At 45.7% G+C, this 18,474-nt stretch overlaps 1 protein-coding gene across 1 annotated transcript in view; it reads right to left on the bottom strand.

Moving 5' to 3' along the window:
- Positions 1-18,474, bottom strand: part of LOC147451716 (Trimeric LpxA-like enzyme) — a 105,152-nt gene that overhangs the window by 14,034 nt on the left and 72,644 nt on the right. The window contains exons 8-10 of the mRNA XM_086517612.1: positions 8,057-8,139; positions 7,394-7,624; positions 7,252-7,328 (exon numbers count right to left, since the gene is read on the bottom strand). Of these exons, the coding sequence (XP_086373738.1) occupies positions 7,252-7,328; positions 7,394-7,624; positions 8,057-8,139 (391 nt within the window). The remainder of the gene's footprint in view (positions 1-7,251; positions 7,329-7,393; positions 7,625-8,056; positions 8,140-18,474) is intronic.

Genomic DNA, 18,474 nt, shown 5'->3' with positions numbered 1-18,474 from the left:
ACGCATAGATCTATTACAACCAGGTAGCAACTTTAAGTGTGGTCTCATAGGCCTCACACCGTCATGTGGAGCGTGGCTCCAATATCACAACTCTTCCATCTCGGTAAAAAGCAATCTTATCTTTTTCCCTTGCTACTGTAATCTCTGGCATTACCTCCTGCATATGGGCGACCTGTGAGAGGGTAAGGTCATCCCCAAGAAAGATGCCCGTCTTCTTAATAGTTGGTCTCTTCTCCAAAAAGTCCTTTGCTTTCATGGAGGGAAAACGAAGGATGAATGCCCTTTCTTTTGAGGTTTCCCCGTTGCTCCCACTTTTCTTGTTGGCCCACTCTCCAGGCTCTTGAGTGCATCAGCTCATGAACCCCCATCAAAGCCATGAGTTCTTTTACCTCTTCGTCTACATCATCTTTGTCTTTAAGGCCGCAAATTATCACATGTAGAGAGCATACACGTCTTCTTTCTCCTCTTCTAGTGCCAAGTCGATAATGGTGGGTGTGGATGTTGTTTCCTTACTTTTCCCTTTCTTGGCAACCTCAATCCATTTCTCAGCCTCATCTGCTTTCTGTTGAGTCTTTGTACTAACGTCCACCCAAGAGGTCGTCATTTCTTTATGCTGCTCTTCCCCCTCTTTGATGGCTCGCACTTGCTCTTTAATTGTGTTGAGTTCTTCTATTACAGAGGGTTGCAATTCTCCCTCTTCAAGCGTGTTTCCTGGTCGTGCCTCAGCGAGCTCCTTCTTGAGTAACGCAATCTCTTCATCTTGGGCCGTCACAAGATCTCCCATTGCAGTGATCTTGCTTTCTTGGGCTAAAACGCGATCTTCGAGCAGTTTTATTGTCCCTAATAGGTGGCGGTTGATCTTGTTAATGATCTCTGCCATTTCTTCTTTGCACTTTTGGACTGCATCTTCTGTGAGAGAGAGAGAAATGAAATGAAATGTTATATTAACGTCTTCAAATGGCCAAAGTGACCTATAAGACCAGAAAGTTACAATGTGGTGGATCTAATACAAAGTCACAGAGAAATGAAATGTTATATTAACGTCTTCAAAAGGCCAAAGTGACCTATGAGACCAAAAAGTTACGATGTGGTGGATCTGATACAAAGTCAGAGTAACAAAATAACAACACAACAGAACAAAGATATATACTATGGGATCCTAGACTAGTCGATGTGAACTAAGCAAAATGGGCGGCTTGCTAGGATAGCTAAATCACAGGAGATCTAGCATCGGTCGTTGGCAGATCTCATCAATCTCCTCCATGGTAAGTAGTTTGACTGGGCGTCGTGCATGCCTGGCCAGAGTGCTCCGAATCTTCTGACGTAGCCTCCGTCGATGTTGTGTAGTCCTCTGCAGTCGTGGGCGCCTAGATTTCCCCAGCTCAATCGCTCGGTCGATCAGTGTGCCTCTGGTGTGAGACGAGAGGGAGCTCTACTGTGTGAGTGGCTCCTGTGGCTGGCCTGTGTCTGCTCTGAAGAAGTCTGTGATCCGTCTTTGAGACTGGCTAGCCTCGCCACTCATCAGGCTATCTCTGTGTCTGCGCAGCTCGAGCAAGAACAAACCCAGGCATCTCTGATCCTCGTATCCCATGACTCTTGAGAGTGGTCCAAAACCCTCTCTGAACAAGCAATGGATTATCTCGTAGTAGACGGGGCAGCGGCATGTGTAGAGAGAGAGAGAGAGAGAGAGAGAGAGAGAGAGAGAGAGAGAGAGAGAGAGAGAGAGAGAGAGAGAGAGAGAGAGAGAAATAAAATGTTATATTAACGTCTTCAAAAGGCCAAAGTGACCTATGAGACTAGAAAGTTACAAGGTGGTGGATCTGATACAAAGTCAGAGTAACAAAATAACAACAATACAAAACAAAGATATATACTATGGGATCCTAGACTGGTCGATGTGAACTAAGCAAAAATGGGCGGCTTGCTGGGATAGCTGAATCACAGGAGATCTAGCATCGGTCGTTGGCGGATCTCATCAATCTCCTCCATGGTTAGTAGTCTGACCGGGCGTCGTGCATGCCTGGCCAGAGTGCTCCGAATCTTCTCACGTAGCCTCCGTCGATGCTATGTAGTCCTCCGCAGCCACGGGTGCCTGAATTTCCCCAGTTCAATCGCTTGGTCGATCATTGTGCCTCTGGTGTGAGACGAGAGGGAGCTCTGTTGTGGGAGTGGCTCTTGCGGCTGTCCTGTGCCTGCTCTGAAGAAGTATGTGATCCGTCTTTGAGACTAGCTAGCCTCGCCACTCATCAGGCTATCTCTGTGTCTGCGCAGCTCGAGCAAGAACAAACCCAAGCATCTCTGATCCTCATATCCCATGACTCCCAAAACCCTCTCTGAACAAGCAATGGAAGCGGCCTCGTATCTCGTAGTAGACGGGGCAGCGGCATGTGTAGTGCAACTCTGTCTCAGGCTCCCATGTCACACAAGGGGCATGTCCTGGCCTCGGCTGGTACTCCGTTGTATCTCCAAGTCTCAATCCGTAGCTGGTGAGAAGATGTGCGTAACTGGCCAATAGCACATCGTATCCCATGAGACAAGTGGGTGTCCATGTATCTGGGTCTCGTCACAAAACCATCCTCCGTAAGCTGGAGAAGATGGTCTCTGTAGAAAGCCATCTTCGTGCCCAATTCCTGTGCTGGCTATATCCATGTCCTCCTGGTGTCTAGCTGGGTCAAGTCTTGGAGGATGAGCTTGGTGATCTTTGACTGTGTAAGAGTGAGAGATGGTGCATCCAATGAGTACTGGAATGGTGGCAACCTGTCTATGCTGAACCCATGCGCCTGAAACCATGATGCCATCACCCCATACCAACATGTTGTATCTCCTTGCATGGCTAACTGTCGAGAGGACTCAAGTGCAATGCGAGCATATCTGTCTCTAGGAAGTTCCCATGTGCGGTTTATGAAGGAGACTGATCTGGTGAGCGCCTCAACAACTAGTGGGGGGGCCGCTAGCTCTCCTCGGATACTGGCCCGTGGTACTGATGCCTTGGCTCTAATGAGCCGCGAGATCATAGAGAAGAGAGTGTTCTCCATGTTCCCCCATCCATCAGTGCGACCCGGCCTCCCGTGGTGATCCAATGAGGGTCCCCATATCTCAGCTCCATAGAGCAATGCAAAAGCCACCAAAGTGTCAAAGAGCCACAGCTTCATCCGGGGCTCCTGAAACTGAACCTGCGAACACATCCTTTCCAATCTACCCAATGCTGCGTGGGCTCTAGTCAGTCTGGTCTCTGCTGCTCTTCTGAGTGAGAATGCAGGTCTGCTAAAAACCACTCCAAGGTAAGTGTAAGCATCTGTGTACTCCACAGTCTCTTAGCCGTATGTGAATGTAGGTACTGACCTCCTGATCCATTGCGGGGCGGTATTAAACACCATAACCTTGGTTTTACCAAGGTTGACAGACAAACCACTTTCGTGGGCAAACCTATGCAAAGCATCCAATTGACGTTGCATTCCCTCTGGAGATTCGGAGATCAACACAATATCATCAGCATATAACAAAAGTGGAATCCATGTCCCTGCCAACTGTGCACCTCTATCACCATCGCTCTCAATGTAGTCAGAAACCTCATCCACATACATACCCAAAAGAGTAGGAGAGAGCGGGCAGCCTTGCTTCACCCCAATAGTGGAGTGAACTAGGGTAGAAAGTCCCTCAGGTGTGCGTACATGCCCTACTACTGATCTGTACAATGCCACGATCCCCCAACTGAGCTCTGTGGGTACTCCCATCTCCTGTAATTTGCGCATCAATCTAGCTCTGGGTACCGTGTCAAGAGCTTTGCGGAAGTCCACAAAGCTACAATAGATCCGTCTCCCATGAGATCTGCCCTCCTCGATGATGGCCCTGAGTGTCAAGATATGGTCAAGAGTAGAGAAGCCTCTCCTAAACCCTGCCTGCCCAGCTGCACGCATTCCTTACATCTTTGCCCATCTACTCAACTGTTGCTCAAGAATGGATGCATACAACCGTGCCAGTGTGTGTACAATCATGATAGTGCGATAATTCCCAGGCTCCATGGGGTCTCCTGACTTGAAGATAGGTACAATCGTAGATAGGCTCCAAGTGTCCGGTAGGCCCTCACACATGGCACGGTTAAACATAACTGCTAGAAGCTCTGCTAGTAGGTCTTTGGCACGCATGAAATGTTCAGCGACTAAGCCATCATGATCATATGCTCTCCCAGTCCTCATCCTGTCAATGGCTTTCTTCACCATCTCAACGGTGAAAAAAGCACATGTGTGTGGGCATGGATCGGGGGGGTTGGGAAGGGGCGGCTATCCAGGTACTGTGTAAACAGCCGGGGGGGGGGGGGGGGGGGGGGGGGGCTGCTCATGAAAGAGCCGCCACGCCTCACGCGAGTCCTAACTCAAGAATAGCTGGTATAGATCCTGCTCGAGTCGAGCCAAAAAAGCCCTCTTCTTCCGCCGCACCAAGCGTCGGAAGTCAATCTGTGACTGTCTGTGAGTGACGTCCCCCAAAAGCACCTCCCTCTGAAGTCTAGCTCTAGTTTGGCGGCACTCTTCATCGTACCAGTTGTTCTGAGGCATGCTCCCTGATCGACGTCTCTGCTCAGGCTGGGTGTGTGGATATGCCTCTGCTGCTGCATCATGTAATGTGAGTGACGTCCCCCAAAAGCACCTCCCTCTGAAGTCTAGCTCTAGTTTGGCGGCACTCCTCATCGTACCAGCTGTTCTGAGGCATGCTCCCTGATCGGCGTCTCTGCTCAGGCTTGGTGTGTGGGTATGCCTCTGTTGCTGCATCATGTAATGTCTGTGTCAGTATAGTAGTTAGCTCCTCCAGAGGTCGCCCCGGGTCCTCAATGCATAGGCGTCTGTAGATCCCGTCTATGTATACAAAATCCGTCTCCTGTGTGAAGGTGTAGCTAGTAGGGGCTGCTACCCGTGGCCTTTGTGATGCATTGAACTAGAAGGAGATGGTCATCGACACAAGAGCATGATCCACTGCCACTCCGACTGGTCTGGGCCCAACTGTGAGATCCTGGATACTAGAGATGAGATTCGGCAGCATGTAAAACCTCCCGCAGTAGCAGAAAATCTCTGTAGGCCATTCAAGATGGCCAATCCATGTGCAATGCCCATGTCTATCAGGTGTCGCCCATACTCAGTTTATTCCACATCGTGTGATAGTCTGGACAGGCCCGTCTCTACAACATCTAGCTCTCTCAGCATCTCCTCTGAAGTATCATAAAACACTGTCTAATGATGGGCAATCCTAGCATTGAAGTCCCCTAGAATGATAATGTCACCATCTCTAGAGAACTCCCATATGTCATCATCCAAAATAGAAAAAGGGGACTGTCCTCTGGGTGATGCATAGACTGATGTACTCGGGGGAAAGTAGTAAATAGCAATGTAGAGATATCTGCCTGTCTCTGCTTTCAATCTCACCCACATGTACCTAGCTTGCTCATCCCTACGGGCTATATGTATCAATGGCTGCAGATCCTCTCTAAATAACACTGCCACTCCCCCCGAGCCCCGTCCTCTGTGCTCTGAGCATGTCTCCTGTCTGTAAGTTGTCTCCCACCTGTATCCACTGATGTGTGGCATGGATTGCCCAGGGGCCTAGTGTGTCTCAGAGTAAAAGATGATGTCTCTTCCAGTAAAGCTATCCTCAAAAGCACCCACATCAAGACGCATAGATCCATTACAGTTCCAGGCAGCCACTTTGAGTGTGGTCCCATAAGTCTCGCACCGTCATGTGGAGCGTCACTCTAGTATTACCACTCTTCCATTTCGGTAAAAGGCAATCTTGCCTTTTCCCCTTGCTGCTCTAATCTCCGGCATTACTTCCTGCATATGAGCGATCTGCGAGAGGGTGAGATCATCCCCGAGAAAGATGCCCGTCTCTTTAAGAGTTGGTCTTGTCTTCAAGAGGGACTTCTTCGCTTCCATGGAGGGAAAACGGAGGATGAGTGCTCTTTCTTTTGAAGTTTCCCCACTGCTTCCATTTTTCTTTATGTTGCCCACTATCCAGGCTCTTGTGTGCGTCGGCTCATGAACCCCCATCAAGGCCATGAGTCCTTTTATCTCTTCGTCCACATTGCCTTTGTCTTTAAGACCGCAAATTCTCACATGTAGAGCGCACACCCGTCTTCTTTGCTCCTCCTCTAGTGTGTGATTAATGATAGTGGGTGTGGACGTGGACGTTATCTCCTTGTCTTTTCCTTTCTTGGCCACCTTGATCCATTTCTCGGTTTCATCCGCTTTCTGTTGAGTTTTGGTAAGAACATCCACCCAAGAAGTCGTCATCTCTTTGTGTTGCTCTTCTCCCTCTTTGATGGCCCGCACTTGCTCCTTGATCGTGTTGATTTCTTTGATTACCGAGGATTGCAGTTCGCCCTCTTCCACTGTGTTTCTTGATCGTGCTTCGGCGAGATCTTTCTTGAGTGACACAATCTCTTCATCCTGAGTCGTCACCCGGTCTTCCAGTGTATTTATCTTGCTCTCTTGGATCAGCACGCGTCCTTCGAGCATTTTTATTGGCCCAAGAGATTGCGGTTCATCTTGGTAATGGTCTCCGTCATTGCACTTTTGAATGTCATCATCTAGGGGGTCGGCTTTATCGTTCAGCTTCCTCATGAAAGGTTCAAAATTAAAGAGTTGAAAGTTAAATAGTTAAATAGTTAAAAAGTTAAAAAATTTAATTTAAAGGGAGTGATAGAGAGAGCGCACGATAGGCAAAAGAAAAATGCGATAGAGTACGGGCGAGAGAGACAATGCTTGTAGCTGCCTGTGGCGTGACGAAACTCCGCGACCTGCACAACATGCTCCTGCGCGTACAACCTTCACCTCTTGTGTGTGATGCCCTCAGGCCTCTGCACATCCTACCTGGCTGCTGCAAGCGACTCCTTCACTCACACTTGCCTGCACACTGCTCTGCTCGTTGCTGTGCTGTGGTCGCCTGAACCTTTTAGGGTTACAGGCCTACTCGCGCTGTCACACTGCAGAGAGCTGCCCTCTCAGAGAGAGTCTTCCAGCCAGTACTCACTTCGCGCGCGAGAGAGAGAGAGAGAGAGAGAGAGAGAGAGAGAGAGAGAGAGAGAGAGAGAGAGAGAGAGAGAGAGAGAAAATGAAATGAAATGTTATATTAACGTCTTCAAAAGGCCAAAATGACCTATGAGACCAAAAGGTTACAGCCATGTGTGAGAGAGAGTTCATGAAGGATTTCTAAAATCACATTGACTTTACCCGCCTTTTCCAAAAGAGCCAAGTATCTACTAACCTTAGTGCTTTCACTTCTAAAATTACGTTCGATTCAGGCACCCCCTCCAAAAACAATCGCCTGAGTGTTTCCTCTGCCTGCATTTAGTATAGTCAGTGTTATCCCAGAACCAAACAAGGCTGATAAAACTAGTAAAATATACCTCTTTTTCGAAGTCACGCTTCTTCCTTACAGCGTCAACCTCTTCCTCTTCCTCTTCAACTCCGGCAGAAACCCCAGCATCTTGATCAGCATCATCAAGGTCATCTTGCTCTTCCTTTAACCTCATTTCAATAATCTTCTCAGCTGGTATGGGAGCAACAGAGTATCTCCATTCATCTTCTTGACTTGCATCCTTCATCAACCACCTGAATCCTGCCCCTGAAGCACCCACCTGAGATTATAGAACACAAGAAATCCTTACAGTCACACCTTTCATCAGCATCCTAAGGATTCTCTGTTTAAATTGGGGAGCGTGGACATATTGACCTCCTACAGTCCTTGGTAAGTAAAATCTTTCTTTGATGAGGGCAAGCATGAAATAAGAAATGTATACAACAAACCTGGTTTAGAATCCATGACACTCGCATGTAATTCAAATTAAAGCATGCTCTTACCTCTAGGAGGCTTTGGGTTCCATAAATTGTGAGGATAGCTCATGCAGGATCACACATTTAAGAGCTACTTTAATGCCTTTTATTTATTTCAGAGCTGGATGAAAGTCCTTGTTTAAAGGGAAAGTGTCTTTGACCCTTATAGAACTACTATGATAATATAAAACGTGAAATACCACATACTAGAACAAAGGATGGGTCTCGTAATTCACCTCTGATTCCTCCCAAACAATAGCTTGTGAAGGATCCTCAACGTTAAGGCCCAATCCAGAAGCATTGGAGTACTCTTGTCCCACTGCCAATTATCCAAAACAGAATTTTCATCAAATAACAAGACAATACAAGATGGACATCATGTAAGTCAGCAAACCCAAACTAGTATCTCCTTTAGCAACCAAGCATTATAGATTGAAAAGGAAACATGAAGAGAAAGGGAGGAAGGGGGAGAAGAGGAGCAGTGATGGGGGGACATATCAACAAATTAAACAAAGCCAAACATATATCGAAGGCTAACCTAGCTTATGATCATACAAATGTTCATGATGTCCCTGTCCGTGCGTGTAATGGATGGAAAGTAGAAGTACACAACACGTGCAAGCTACTCATAGTGGACTGTCTAACACGTGGAAAACTCTCCTCATGAAGAGCCATGAGTACACCAAGAGGAGTACCATCCCTATCAGAACTACATGGAAGGTACAACAATTTCCCCAAGACCCTGTGGGGCTCAAGAGAAACAGGTGGTATTTCTGCAGAAGAAGAAGTGTGTTGAAGAGGAACCTACAGTGGATCCCTGCACTGTAAACTTGTCTAATTGGAGGCACCTCAGTCTGCCATTGTCGTCTCTCTCCTCCAAGCTCTCTCGACCTTCGACCTTCTAGACCCTGACTTTGCCCATCTCTCCCAGACTCTCTATATTGTCTCTACTCTCATAGTGCATCCAGCTGCCATATGCTGAATATCACCTCCATGTATAGTAGGAAGAGAGATGAAACAAGGAGGATTCTTCATGAGAAAGGGTGAAGAATCAATCACCTTCATGCATACATGCCAAGGATCATCATCATCAGACCACATTCTCTAGCATGCAGTACACCATACAATTTCACAATCAAATTTCTATCGAGGCATCTCATCTTCATCAAAGCTCTTGATATTCTCGTGTAGCAATATTAGCCATCCAGAGTAGTCCCTCTGTAAAAAGTAGTGATCTGCCTCTGTATGGATCTTCTCTGGGTAGGTCGTGTGCTCCTGAGAGTAGTCTCTCTAAGTCTACAGATCTTGAGCAAGAAGAGAACCAGGCACCATTGATCATAGTAATCTATGATGCCGGATAAGTGGCCAAAGCCCTCTCTAAATAAGCGATGGAAACGCCAGCAAATCCCATAGTATGCTGTGCACTGGTAGATATAATGCTCTTCTATCTCTGGCTCTCTTTGGCAAACTTAGCATAATCTCTCCTCTAGGGGGATACCTCTCTCTGGCCCTGGCTTTCAGCATTCTACAGTTTGCCATGTGGCTAGTTCCAATTTTTACAAGGGAATTTAGAAGAATACAAATCAGCCTTTATCTGGAGAGAGAGAGAGAGAGAGAGAGAGAGAGAGAGAGAGAGAGAGAGAGAGAGAGAGATGAAATGATATATTAACGTCTACAAAAGGCCAAAATGACCTATGAGACCAAGCTGTTACATCATAGTGAATCTGATACCATGTCCGGAATCAAAAAGAACTGAAACAAAAATACAACTACTACAAACTACAAACTGGGGCTGTATGGATGTGCCAACTAATACAAAAGGTGCCCAGTACACTGTGCAGTACAATGAGAGAAGGGGGGGGGGGTAGACAAAGATGGTAGAGATCCATCCTCATCCGCACTTTGGCCATCGAGAAAGTATGGCTCGAATCCTTTATTGTAGTCTCCGTCTATACTGTGTAGCTCCTCTCCTCAATCGCGGTCATCTAGATCTCCCTAGCTCCAATGCTCGGTCTATGAGAATTCCAGTAGTGGTAGTATGAGTGCGGGCAGAGCTTTGCAATGGTGGCTGCTCCTCCGGGTGTCCAGTATCTGGTGTAAAAAAATCTGTAACCTGTCTCTGGGACTCTCTCTCTCCAACTCTCCTCAGTAAAGTGTCTCTATGCCTGTGTAACTCAAGTAGATACAGTCCAAGACATCACTGATCCTCATGACTCATGACCCTAGATATAGGCCCAAAACCCTCTCTGAATAGACAATGGAAACGGCCTCGTATCTCATAGTACAGTGTGCAATGGCATATGTAATGTAACTCTGTCTCTAGGTCTAGATGACATAAGCGGCATATCCTGCTTTCTACTAGTATCCCTCTGAATCTGCCAGTCTCAATCTCAAGATGATGTGAGGATGTGCGTATCTAGCCAATGGCACAATGCAAACCATGAGAAAGATGTGTGTCCATATAGCTAGGTCGAATCACAAACCCATCCCCTGTGAGGTGGAGATGCTCTCTATAGAAAGCCATCTTCGTGCCCAACTCTTGTACCGGCTCTATCCATGTCCTCCTCATGTCTAGCTGGATCAGATCCTGACGAATGAGTCTAGTAATCTCCACCCGTGTCAGAGACATCAAGAGTGCCTGTAGAGAGTACTAAAAAGGAGGCATCCTGTCCATGGTGAAGCTATGTGTCTGAAACCATGATGTCATTTGTGCATACGAGCATGATGTATCCCCCTGTAGAGCTAACTGTCTGGAGGACTCTAGGGCCAACCTGGCATATCTATCTCTGGTAGTATCCCATAGGCTCTGTACAAAAGAGACTGATCTAGTAAGCGCCTCAATCTCCATAGGGGGGGCAGCTAACTCCGCTCGAATGATATCATGTGGTACGGAGGCCTTGGCTCTAATCAACCGAGAGATCATAGATACCAAGGGTGTAACAAATTGCTGACGTGTCAAAGCCTGAAGAATGGAGCCAACTTACAGATGTGGCCGAGGGGCCTAAACTGTCACAAAGTGATGATGTGGCTGCCCGAGAGCAAAAACCCTAACCCTAATTTCTGCCAAAAACCCTAATTGCTGAAACCCTAATTCTCAAAACCCTAATCTTGCAAACCCTAACCCTAACCCTAAGGACAACAAGCAAATTTCCGAAATTTGCCATGGCCAATGACATGGCAGGCTGTACGGATTTCCGTGATTTAAGCTGGCAGCTTTTGGCATTGCTTTTTGGACTAGGAGCTTTTGAGTTTTAAAGGCTTTTCACTGTAATTGCTTTTTAGGCCAAGGGCCTTTAAATATGAGGTAAAGGCTCATTCTCTGGCATGCTTCCTGGAGAAGGTGCAGAGTCGGGAGTACCGGCTTGTATTGTGTTGATGCAATACAAAGAAATACCGAAAGGGTGCCAAGGTTTGGGGCCAATACTCTTTAGGGTGGAATTCTGCCACTCCGTGTCGCATGTCGTCTCTCTCTCTCAATTCAGTTGTCATTGAAGTGCTAAAAGTCTGTTAAGTCTGCTCTTTTCTATTGCCACGTGGTGCCCGTCTTGTGGCAGTTATATTAGAGCATCAGGCGTGTGCTTTTCTGAAAGCATACCGGTCCTACAAAAGAGCAGACAGAGCTATATTGGAGTTTTATTTGAGGGATCTTCATCCTCCAACACGTCCAACCCGGACCTAATAGCCACCTCCACCCTTACTTCATCGCGCATCGGGCGCCATCCGTCTTCACCGCAATGTCTTACAGGGCATAAGCCAATTAAGATCACTTGCAAGAGAAGGATCTAGATTTGTTTCATGTCTCTGTTTTTTTTCTCAGAAGCAGTGCCATGTAGATGTTGATGTCTACAGCTACCAAGCAACATACTCCAAGTACTTGGCAAGCTTTCAAGAGAAATTTTGCCCGAAGTTATATGGTTTCTGACATCTTCCTTCGGAGTGCAACTTTTGGCAAAGTGGGGTATCCTGAAATGCTTGCCATAAAAACCCTAGCAGATTATATCTTGAAATTTCTCGACATCTCTCAGTAGATGTCTCTTCTCGAGTTGATAACTTTGGAAGTTCGATGCGATTCCTATCGTGGGACTACCATCGCCACCAAAGAAACACTATCTATCCAAGAGCTGATGGACCATGCTGTGCTCGGCTACGACCTTATGGAATGAACCTAACCCTAATTTTGGTGCAGGTTTAAGGATGGAAAGTCAGTCGACTTTTTGAGCTCAACTGATGTCGAGATTGCTTTTTAAGTTTGAGTTCGGTTAGATCTTGTTTGGTGATCCTGTTTGGAATTTGTTTGAAATGGGTATCTATTTTTAACCTGTTTTGGTGCCGATTTGAATTGTTTGACTCTGGTTTGCTATTGGTTTCAATGATTGGTGATTTTACTCCTGGGTGGAGAAGTGAGAAATACTGTTTTGGTATTGTTTGAACCTCGGAACGACGCAGGCCGATGTCTGGGGAGCGTTTCGTTGTATGTTTGAAAACCTCGGAACGACGAAGGCCGATGCCATGGGAGCGTTCCGTTGTATGCTAGAAAACCTCCGAACGACGCAGGCCGATGCCTTGGGAGCGTTTGGTTGTATGCTTGTAAAATAATTGTTGTTGTGACTCTCGGCCCGGACCTCGATGGTTATGCGGGAGGAGTATTAAGAAGTCTGAGCAGTGGTTACTCTCAGCACCTCCAAACGACGCAGGCTGCGGTCTGGGGGGCATTTGGTTGTAAAAGGCCTCTATATCTCCCAGCCCGGACCTTTTTAGGTTATGCGGGAGGAGTGATGAGGGAGTCGTTGAATATCTCCCGGCTCGAGCCTTGTTAGGTTATGCGGGAGGAGTGTTCATCGGCGGCTTTATGTTTCTATGTCTTGTAACATGCATATGTAAGCATTTGTGTTGCATTGTGATGTGCCACTACTGAATATTCCTAATTGGATGAGATTGCATGGGTATGTAATTTTAGTGCATCAAGACACCCGTAGAAGATCAGTACGGTCTGGGTGTAATGGCTAATTTTACTACGCCGGAATATCAAGACATCCGATCTGGATGAAAGGAGAAGCTAACTCCTTGATCAAAAGAGCAAACTGATTGTCCCTAGGAATGTCCGTCGGAATGTCCCTCGAAATTTTTGAGCTAACTTGAGTTGTTTTGTAGATATGCTGTAATCGAGGACGATTACAAGGGAGATGTAACAAACTGCTGACGTGTCAAAGCCTAAGGAATGGAGCCAACTTATAGATGTGGTCGAGGGGCCTAAACTGCCACAAAGTGATGACGTGGTTGCCCGAGAGCAGAAACCCTAACCCTAATTTCTGCCAAAAACCCTAACTGCTGAAACCCTAATTTTGGAAACCCTAACCCTAAAACCTACAAACCCTAATCTTGGAAACCCTAACCCTAAACCTAAGGGCAGCAGACAGATTTCAAAAATTTGCCATGGTTGATGACGTGGCAGGTTGTACGAATTTCCGTGATTTAAGCTGGCAGCTTTTGGCATTGCTTTTTGGACTAGGAGCTTTTGAGTTTTTCACTGTAATTGCTTTTTAGGCAAGGGCTTTTAAATATGAGGTTAGGGCTCATTCTCTGCCATGCTTCTTGGAGAAGGTACAGAGTTTGGAGTACCGGCTTGTACTGTGTTGATGCAATATAAAGAAATACCGAAAGGGGCGCCAAGGTTTGGGGTCAATACTCTCTAGGATGGAATTCCGCCACTCCGTGTCGCGAGTCGTCTCTCTCTCAATTCAATTGTTATTGAAGTGCTAAAAGTCTGTTAAGTCTACTCTTTTCTATTGGCACGTGGTGCCCATCTTGTGGCAAAGGGCCTCTCCATACGTCCCAGCCTTCCAGGCCTACAGAAGATCCCCAAACATGCACCCCATATAGCATAGTAGAGGCAACCAAAGTATCAAAGAGCCATAACTTTGTCCTAGGTTCCTGGACTGAACCTGCGAACACATCCTCTCCAATCCTCCCAAAGCCGCATAAGCTCTAGTAAGTCTAGTCTCTGCTGCTCTTCTCAAATAAAATCTCGGCCCAGTAAAGATTAGCCCCAGGTAAGTGTATGCATCTGTATACTCCATAATCTCCTGACCATACGTGAAAGTAGGTGCTGATCTCTTGATCCACTGTTGTGTGAGTACATGCGCAATTGCCAAGGCAAGAGCCTCTTGCACACGTACTCGAATAGCTAATTTCTATTCCCTCGCAAGTATAGGTTGATTTGGAGAGATTTCACGCGAGAAATCTTGTCCAAATAAAAGGGCAAGTAGCCCTACACGTGCGGGAGCTCAAGGCTTGCTACGGATGCGATCGGCACACGAAATGAAGCCCGAAACAGTAAATTACAGCCTACTGTGTATTTTTGTAGGTTTAGGGCTTTGACCCTTTTCGATCCCTAATACCCCCAAGAGCTTTGGGTAAGCTAGGGGATTGCTGTACAGGTGATCTGGTGCATTTTCGAGGCCGAAAACAAAGACTTCAGCGTGCTGTAATTTCTCGCCAAGTTTGGGAAAGTGCTCAAATGCGCCTAGAAAGTCATCTTTTGCATGGGGATTTTGTTTTTGAAGCCTCCTACTACGGTTATGCTGCCGAAATTGGGCTAGAGTAGACCATTTTCAGCCCAATAAAAGTGGGACAGCACATAAGAATTTACGGGGTTTTTCCAAAGTTTTAATTGAGTAAAGAAATACCGAAAGGGGTGCCAATCTTTGGAGCCAACGCGGTGTCATTGTATACGTGGAAGCATTCTAGCTACCAAGCCGTGGTTTGTTTGAAGTGTTGAATTCCAATCACAAGTTTCTTCGTGAAGTTCCTCTGTGTCGTAAAGTTAAATTGTGTAAAGATTGGGTGAAAGCTGACCTTTACCGCCCTTAGCAAGTCTACGGGCCGGGTTTAATGGTTCCGTCGCCAGGACAGAATCACTTTTTTCCTTAAGAATCGAGCCTTGGTTGATTTTTGGCGAAGACACAAAGCATAGGAACTTGGAATTACACTATGGCTGGCAGGACGAATGAGACCAGGGAAGAGGGTTCCTCTTCACAGGATTGACAAGCTGCTCCTTCACTATTTGAGGTTGGCGAGAGTTCACGGCCACCCCTATCTGTACCTTTTGTTGGTGTGAATGCTCCACAAGGTCAAGGATTTATAACTAGGCAATTAGACGAGGACGCGTTCAAGACCCAGTGTGACAGTTGGTTGTTGTTGTGATTGTGTTTACTCGATTGGTGCAGAACCCAAGATTGGTGCACAACCCAAGGTTTATGGAGTTTTTGCAAGCTCCATCCATGTCATAGCAAGCAAGGCATAGTCTTACACAACTAGTAGAGCTCGTTGAGGCTCAAGCCCAGGTCCCTTATGTGTCTCAGCAGGGCAGGGAGAAAATGCACAACACCTGTATAGCGATCCCCTAGCTTCCCCAAAGCCCCTAGAGGTATTACGGATAAAGAAGGGTCAAAACCATAAACCTACAAAAATACACAATAGGCTGTAATTTACTGTTTCGGGCTCCATTTCATGTGTCGGTCGCATCCGTACCAAGCCCTTGAGCTCCCGCACCTGTAGGGCTACTTGCCCTTTGATTTGTACGAGATTTCTCGATGAAATCTCTCCGAATCAACTGTACCTGCGGGGAAATAGCAATTAGCTATTCCAGTACTTGTGCAAGAGGCTCTTGCCTCGGCAATCACACTGAACCCACACAACTGTACATATCCTTGAGTTGGGCATCACGATTGTGTATTCAAGAGGGAAGAGAGGTGCACGAGAGCGGAATCATCGTGCTACATAGAACAGGGGAGAAGGCAAGTTTTCCATTAAAGCCTGCACCCATTACTCACACACATTAAAGTTCACAATGAGTCAAAATGAGCTCCCTCTCTCTTCTTCATCAATTTTGGGCACCCCCTCTTGCTAATGAGTGGCAAATTCACATAGAGACGCCATATGTCCATTTTGCCTCTTTTGAGTTAATTTCTTAGTACCTATTAAGTGTCGTGTGGGCCCTAGATGACTTTGAACTGAGCCTAGACATACTTTTACTTCTCGGATTTCAGTGCCAATGGCCCGACCAACTCATGTCGACCTGGCCTTTACTGTTGCGGGTGAAACTCTCGGCCGTCGGTTGTTTCACACTAGCCATATAGTGTCCGATCATTTGTAATTCGAAAGAGGGTCCCAAAAGTCAAATAAAAATCAAGGGAAAGAAACCAACAATTAAGGTTAGTGGTTGTCACAGCCTCGTCCTCTTGAAATCGCAAACGTCCTCGATTGCATGCTAGATATACATGCCATAGATGATTTGAAGTGGTTAGCACGCTTTGATCATCACATGTATCCACAAGAAAGGTCATGGAACATAGATACAAATGACTTGATGAAACCTTTAAACTTTTGTCATTTCCATCTATCATAGAAGTGAGCATTGTACCTTCAACACCTGTAGAGCGATATACACTTCTATTGCATTGAATCCGTATGTACATATCATGTGCTAGGTCTATCATCACCCCTCTTTTGAACACGTTGAGTTGGGGCATACGTAGGTTATAACCCGAAGACTTCAAGGTAAAGCTGCAATACATTCAATGACTCTAACAGTTCGCACTCTTTCATCCACTTTACATCCATAGGTGGATAGTTCCTAAACTTCACCAAATAACGTCTTGCAACTTTTCCCTTAACTTTTCTTTCTTTATGTGCCAAAATCTGCTCAGGTATCAAGATCTCATCAAGTTCCTCAACTTGTGGTTAATCTTCATCTGGCATATCTTCTGGGACATCATCCACAAAGGGTCTTAGAAGACTCATGTGAAACGCATTATGAATCAGCCTATAAGCAACATCAATAATCTTATCAAGTACTTGAAAAGGCCCATAGTAACACATGCTGACCTTAGGAAACAACCTTTCCTTGCCCTTCATCTTCTTTAACCTTGCCTTTTCAAACCGCAAAAGAATCCAATCACCAAGTGAAAATAAGAGTTCACGACAGTGACGATCACCAACCTTTTTTTGCTTTGCTCGAGTCTTCTCCAAGGCAAACTTGATTTTCTTATACATTTTATCCATGTTCTCTACATATCGATCTGCTTCAAAAATCTTGTCCTTTGTGTACAAACTGGAGGAATCTTTTTGCCACCCTCAACAATTTCAAAAGGTGCCTTGCCTGTTGACGAATGCACCGTATTGTTGTATGCATACTCAAGCGTAGGTAAATTCTATTCCCACTTGCCCTTGTTATCTGACGCATAGCATTTTAGTAGATCTAAGACAGTAGAATTAGCCTCTTTTGACTACCCATTAGTTGATGAAATGAGGAGGAAAACTTGAGCGTAGTGCCCATGTTTTAAAACAAGCCACTCCAAAACAAGCTCGTCATCACGATCACTGACAATAGATTGTGGCATACCATGGTACTCAAACACATTGTACATAAACAATCGTTCCATCTAATCACATTTTATCTTCTTCCTGACAGGAATAAAATGGGCCTGCTTTCTGAACCTGCAATAATGGTCCATATACCATCATTCCCTATCGACGTTCTTGGAAGATCAAAGATAAAATTTGTAGCAATACTTTCCCATGGCTTATCTGGAATAGGCAGTGGCTGTAATAACCCAGGCCCCTTTTGCCTGTCAAACTTGACCTTTTGGCAAATCACGCATGCTCACACAAAGGCATCCACATCTCTCCTCAAAGTAGGCCAAAAAAAGAATGTCTCGACCGCTTTCATTGTCACATCTATACCATGATGCCCTGCATACAGTGGGACATGACTTCCTACCATAACTTTATGTCGCAATGATCTAGTGCCACATAATCTGCCATGCATCATCATAAAACCATCCCTGAGGAGACAATGCTCATGGCGTTGTCCATCTTCCAACTGCTCAAAGATTCTTGCAAAAATCTTCATCAGTAGCATACTGTTCCTTCATGTCATCAAGCTCATGATGATAAGAAATTGACACAACTAAAATTTGTGGCTTTCTTGATAATGCATCATCCACAACATCTTCTTGCCTTCCGCATGCACAATCTGAAAGTGGAACATAGAGAGAATGTTTGTCCACCCCATATGCTTTTTAGATAATTCTGACTGTGTCAAGAAGTATTGCAAGGTCTAATGATCTGTTTGGACAACAAAGTCAACACCTAGCAAGTAGTGCTTCCAACTTGAAAGCGCATGAATTCCGGCCAGTAACTCTTTCTCATAGATTTGCATGGTCTTTTTTGGTCCTTGCAAGATTTTGCTTTCATAAGCTACTAACCGACCATCTTGCATTAACACTTCCCCAATACTATTTCTCCACACATCACACTAGACCACAAATGACTTCCTGAGATTTGGTAAGACGATTACTAGATCCAAAGTCATATTTTCCTTTAGAGATTAAAAGCTGAAATTGTTTTTTGTGTCCACTTGAAAGTGACCTCTTTCTTTTGCGAAGCATATATGGGTGAAGCAACCTCGGTAAAGTTCCGGATAAACCTTCTATAGTAAGAGCATAATCCCAAGAAGCTACGAACATAGTGCATAGTCTTCAAGTCTAGCCATGTCTTGATTGCTTCAACCTTGGCAAGATCCATTCGGACACCATCCTTTGACACTATGTGGCCTAGAAAGTGGATCTTTTCCAAGGATTCACTTTTCTTA

Source organism: Adiantum capillus-veneris, chromosome 8 (genome assembly GCF_014529385.1).
Source record: "Adiantum capillus-veneris isolate H3 chromosome 8, ASM1452938v2, whole genome shotgun sequence".
Classification (NCBI taxonomy): Eukaryota; Viridiplantae; Streptophyta; class Polypodiopsida; order Polypodiales; family Pteridaceae; genus Adiantum; species Adiantum capillus-veneris.
This window is presented reverse-complemented; position numbering and strand designations above follow the sequence as displayed.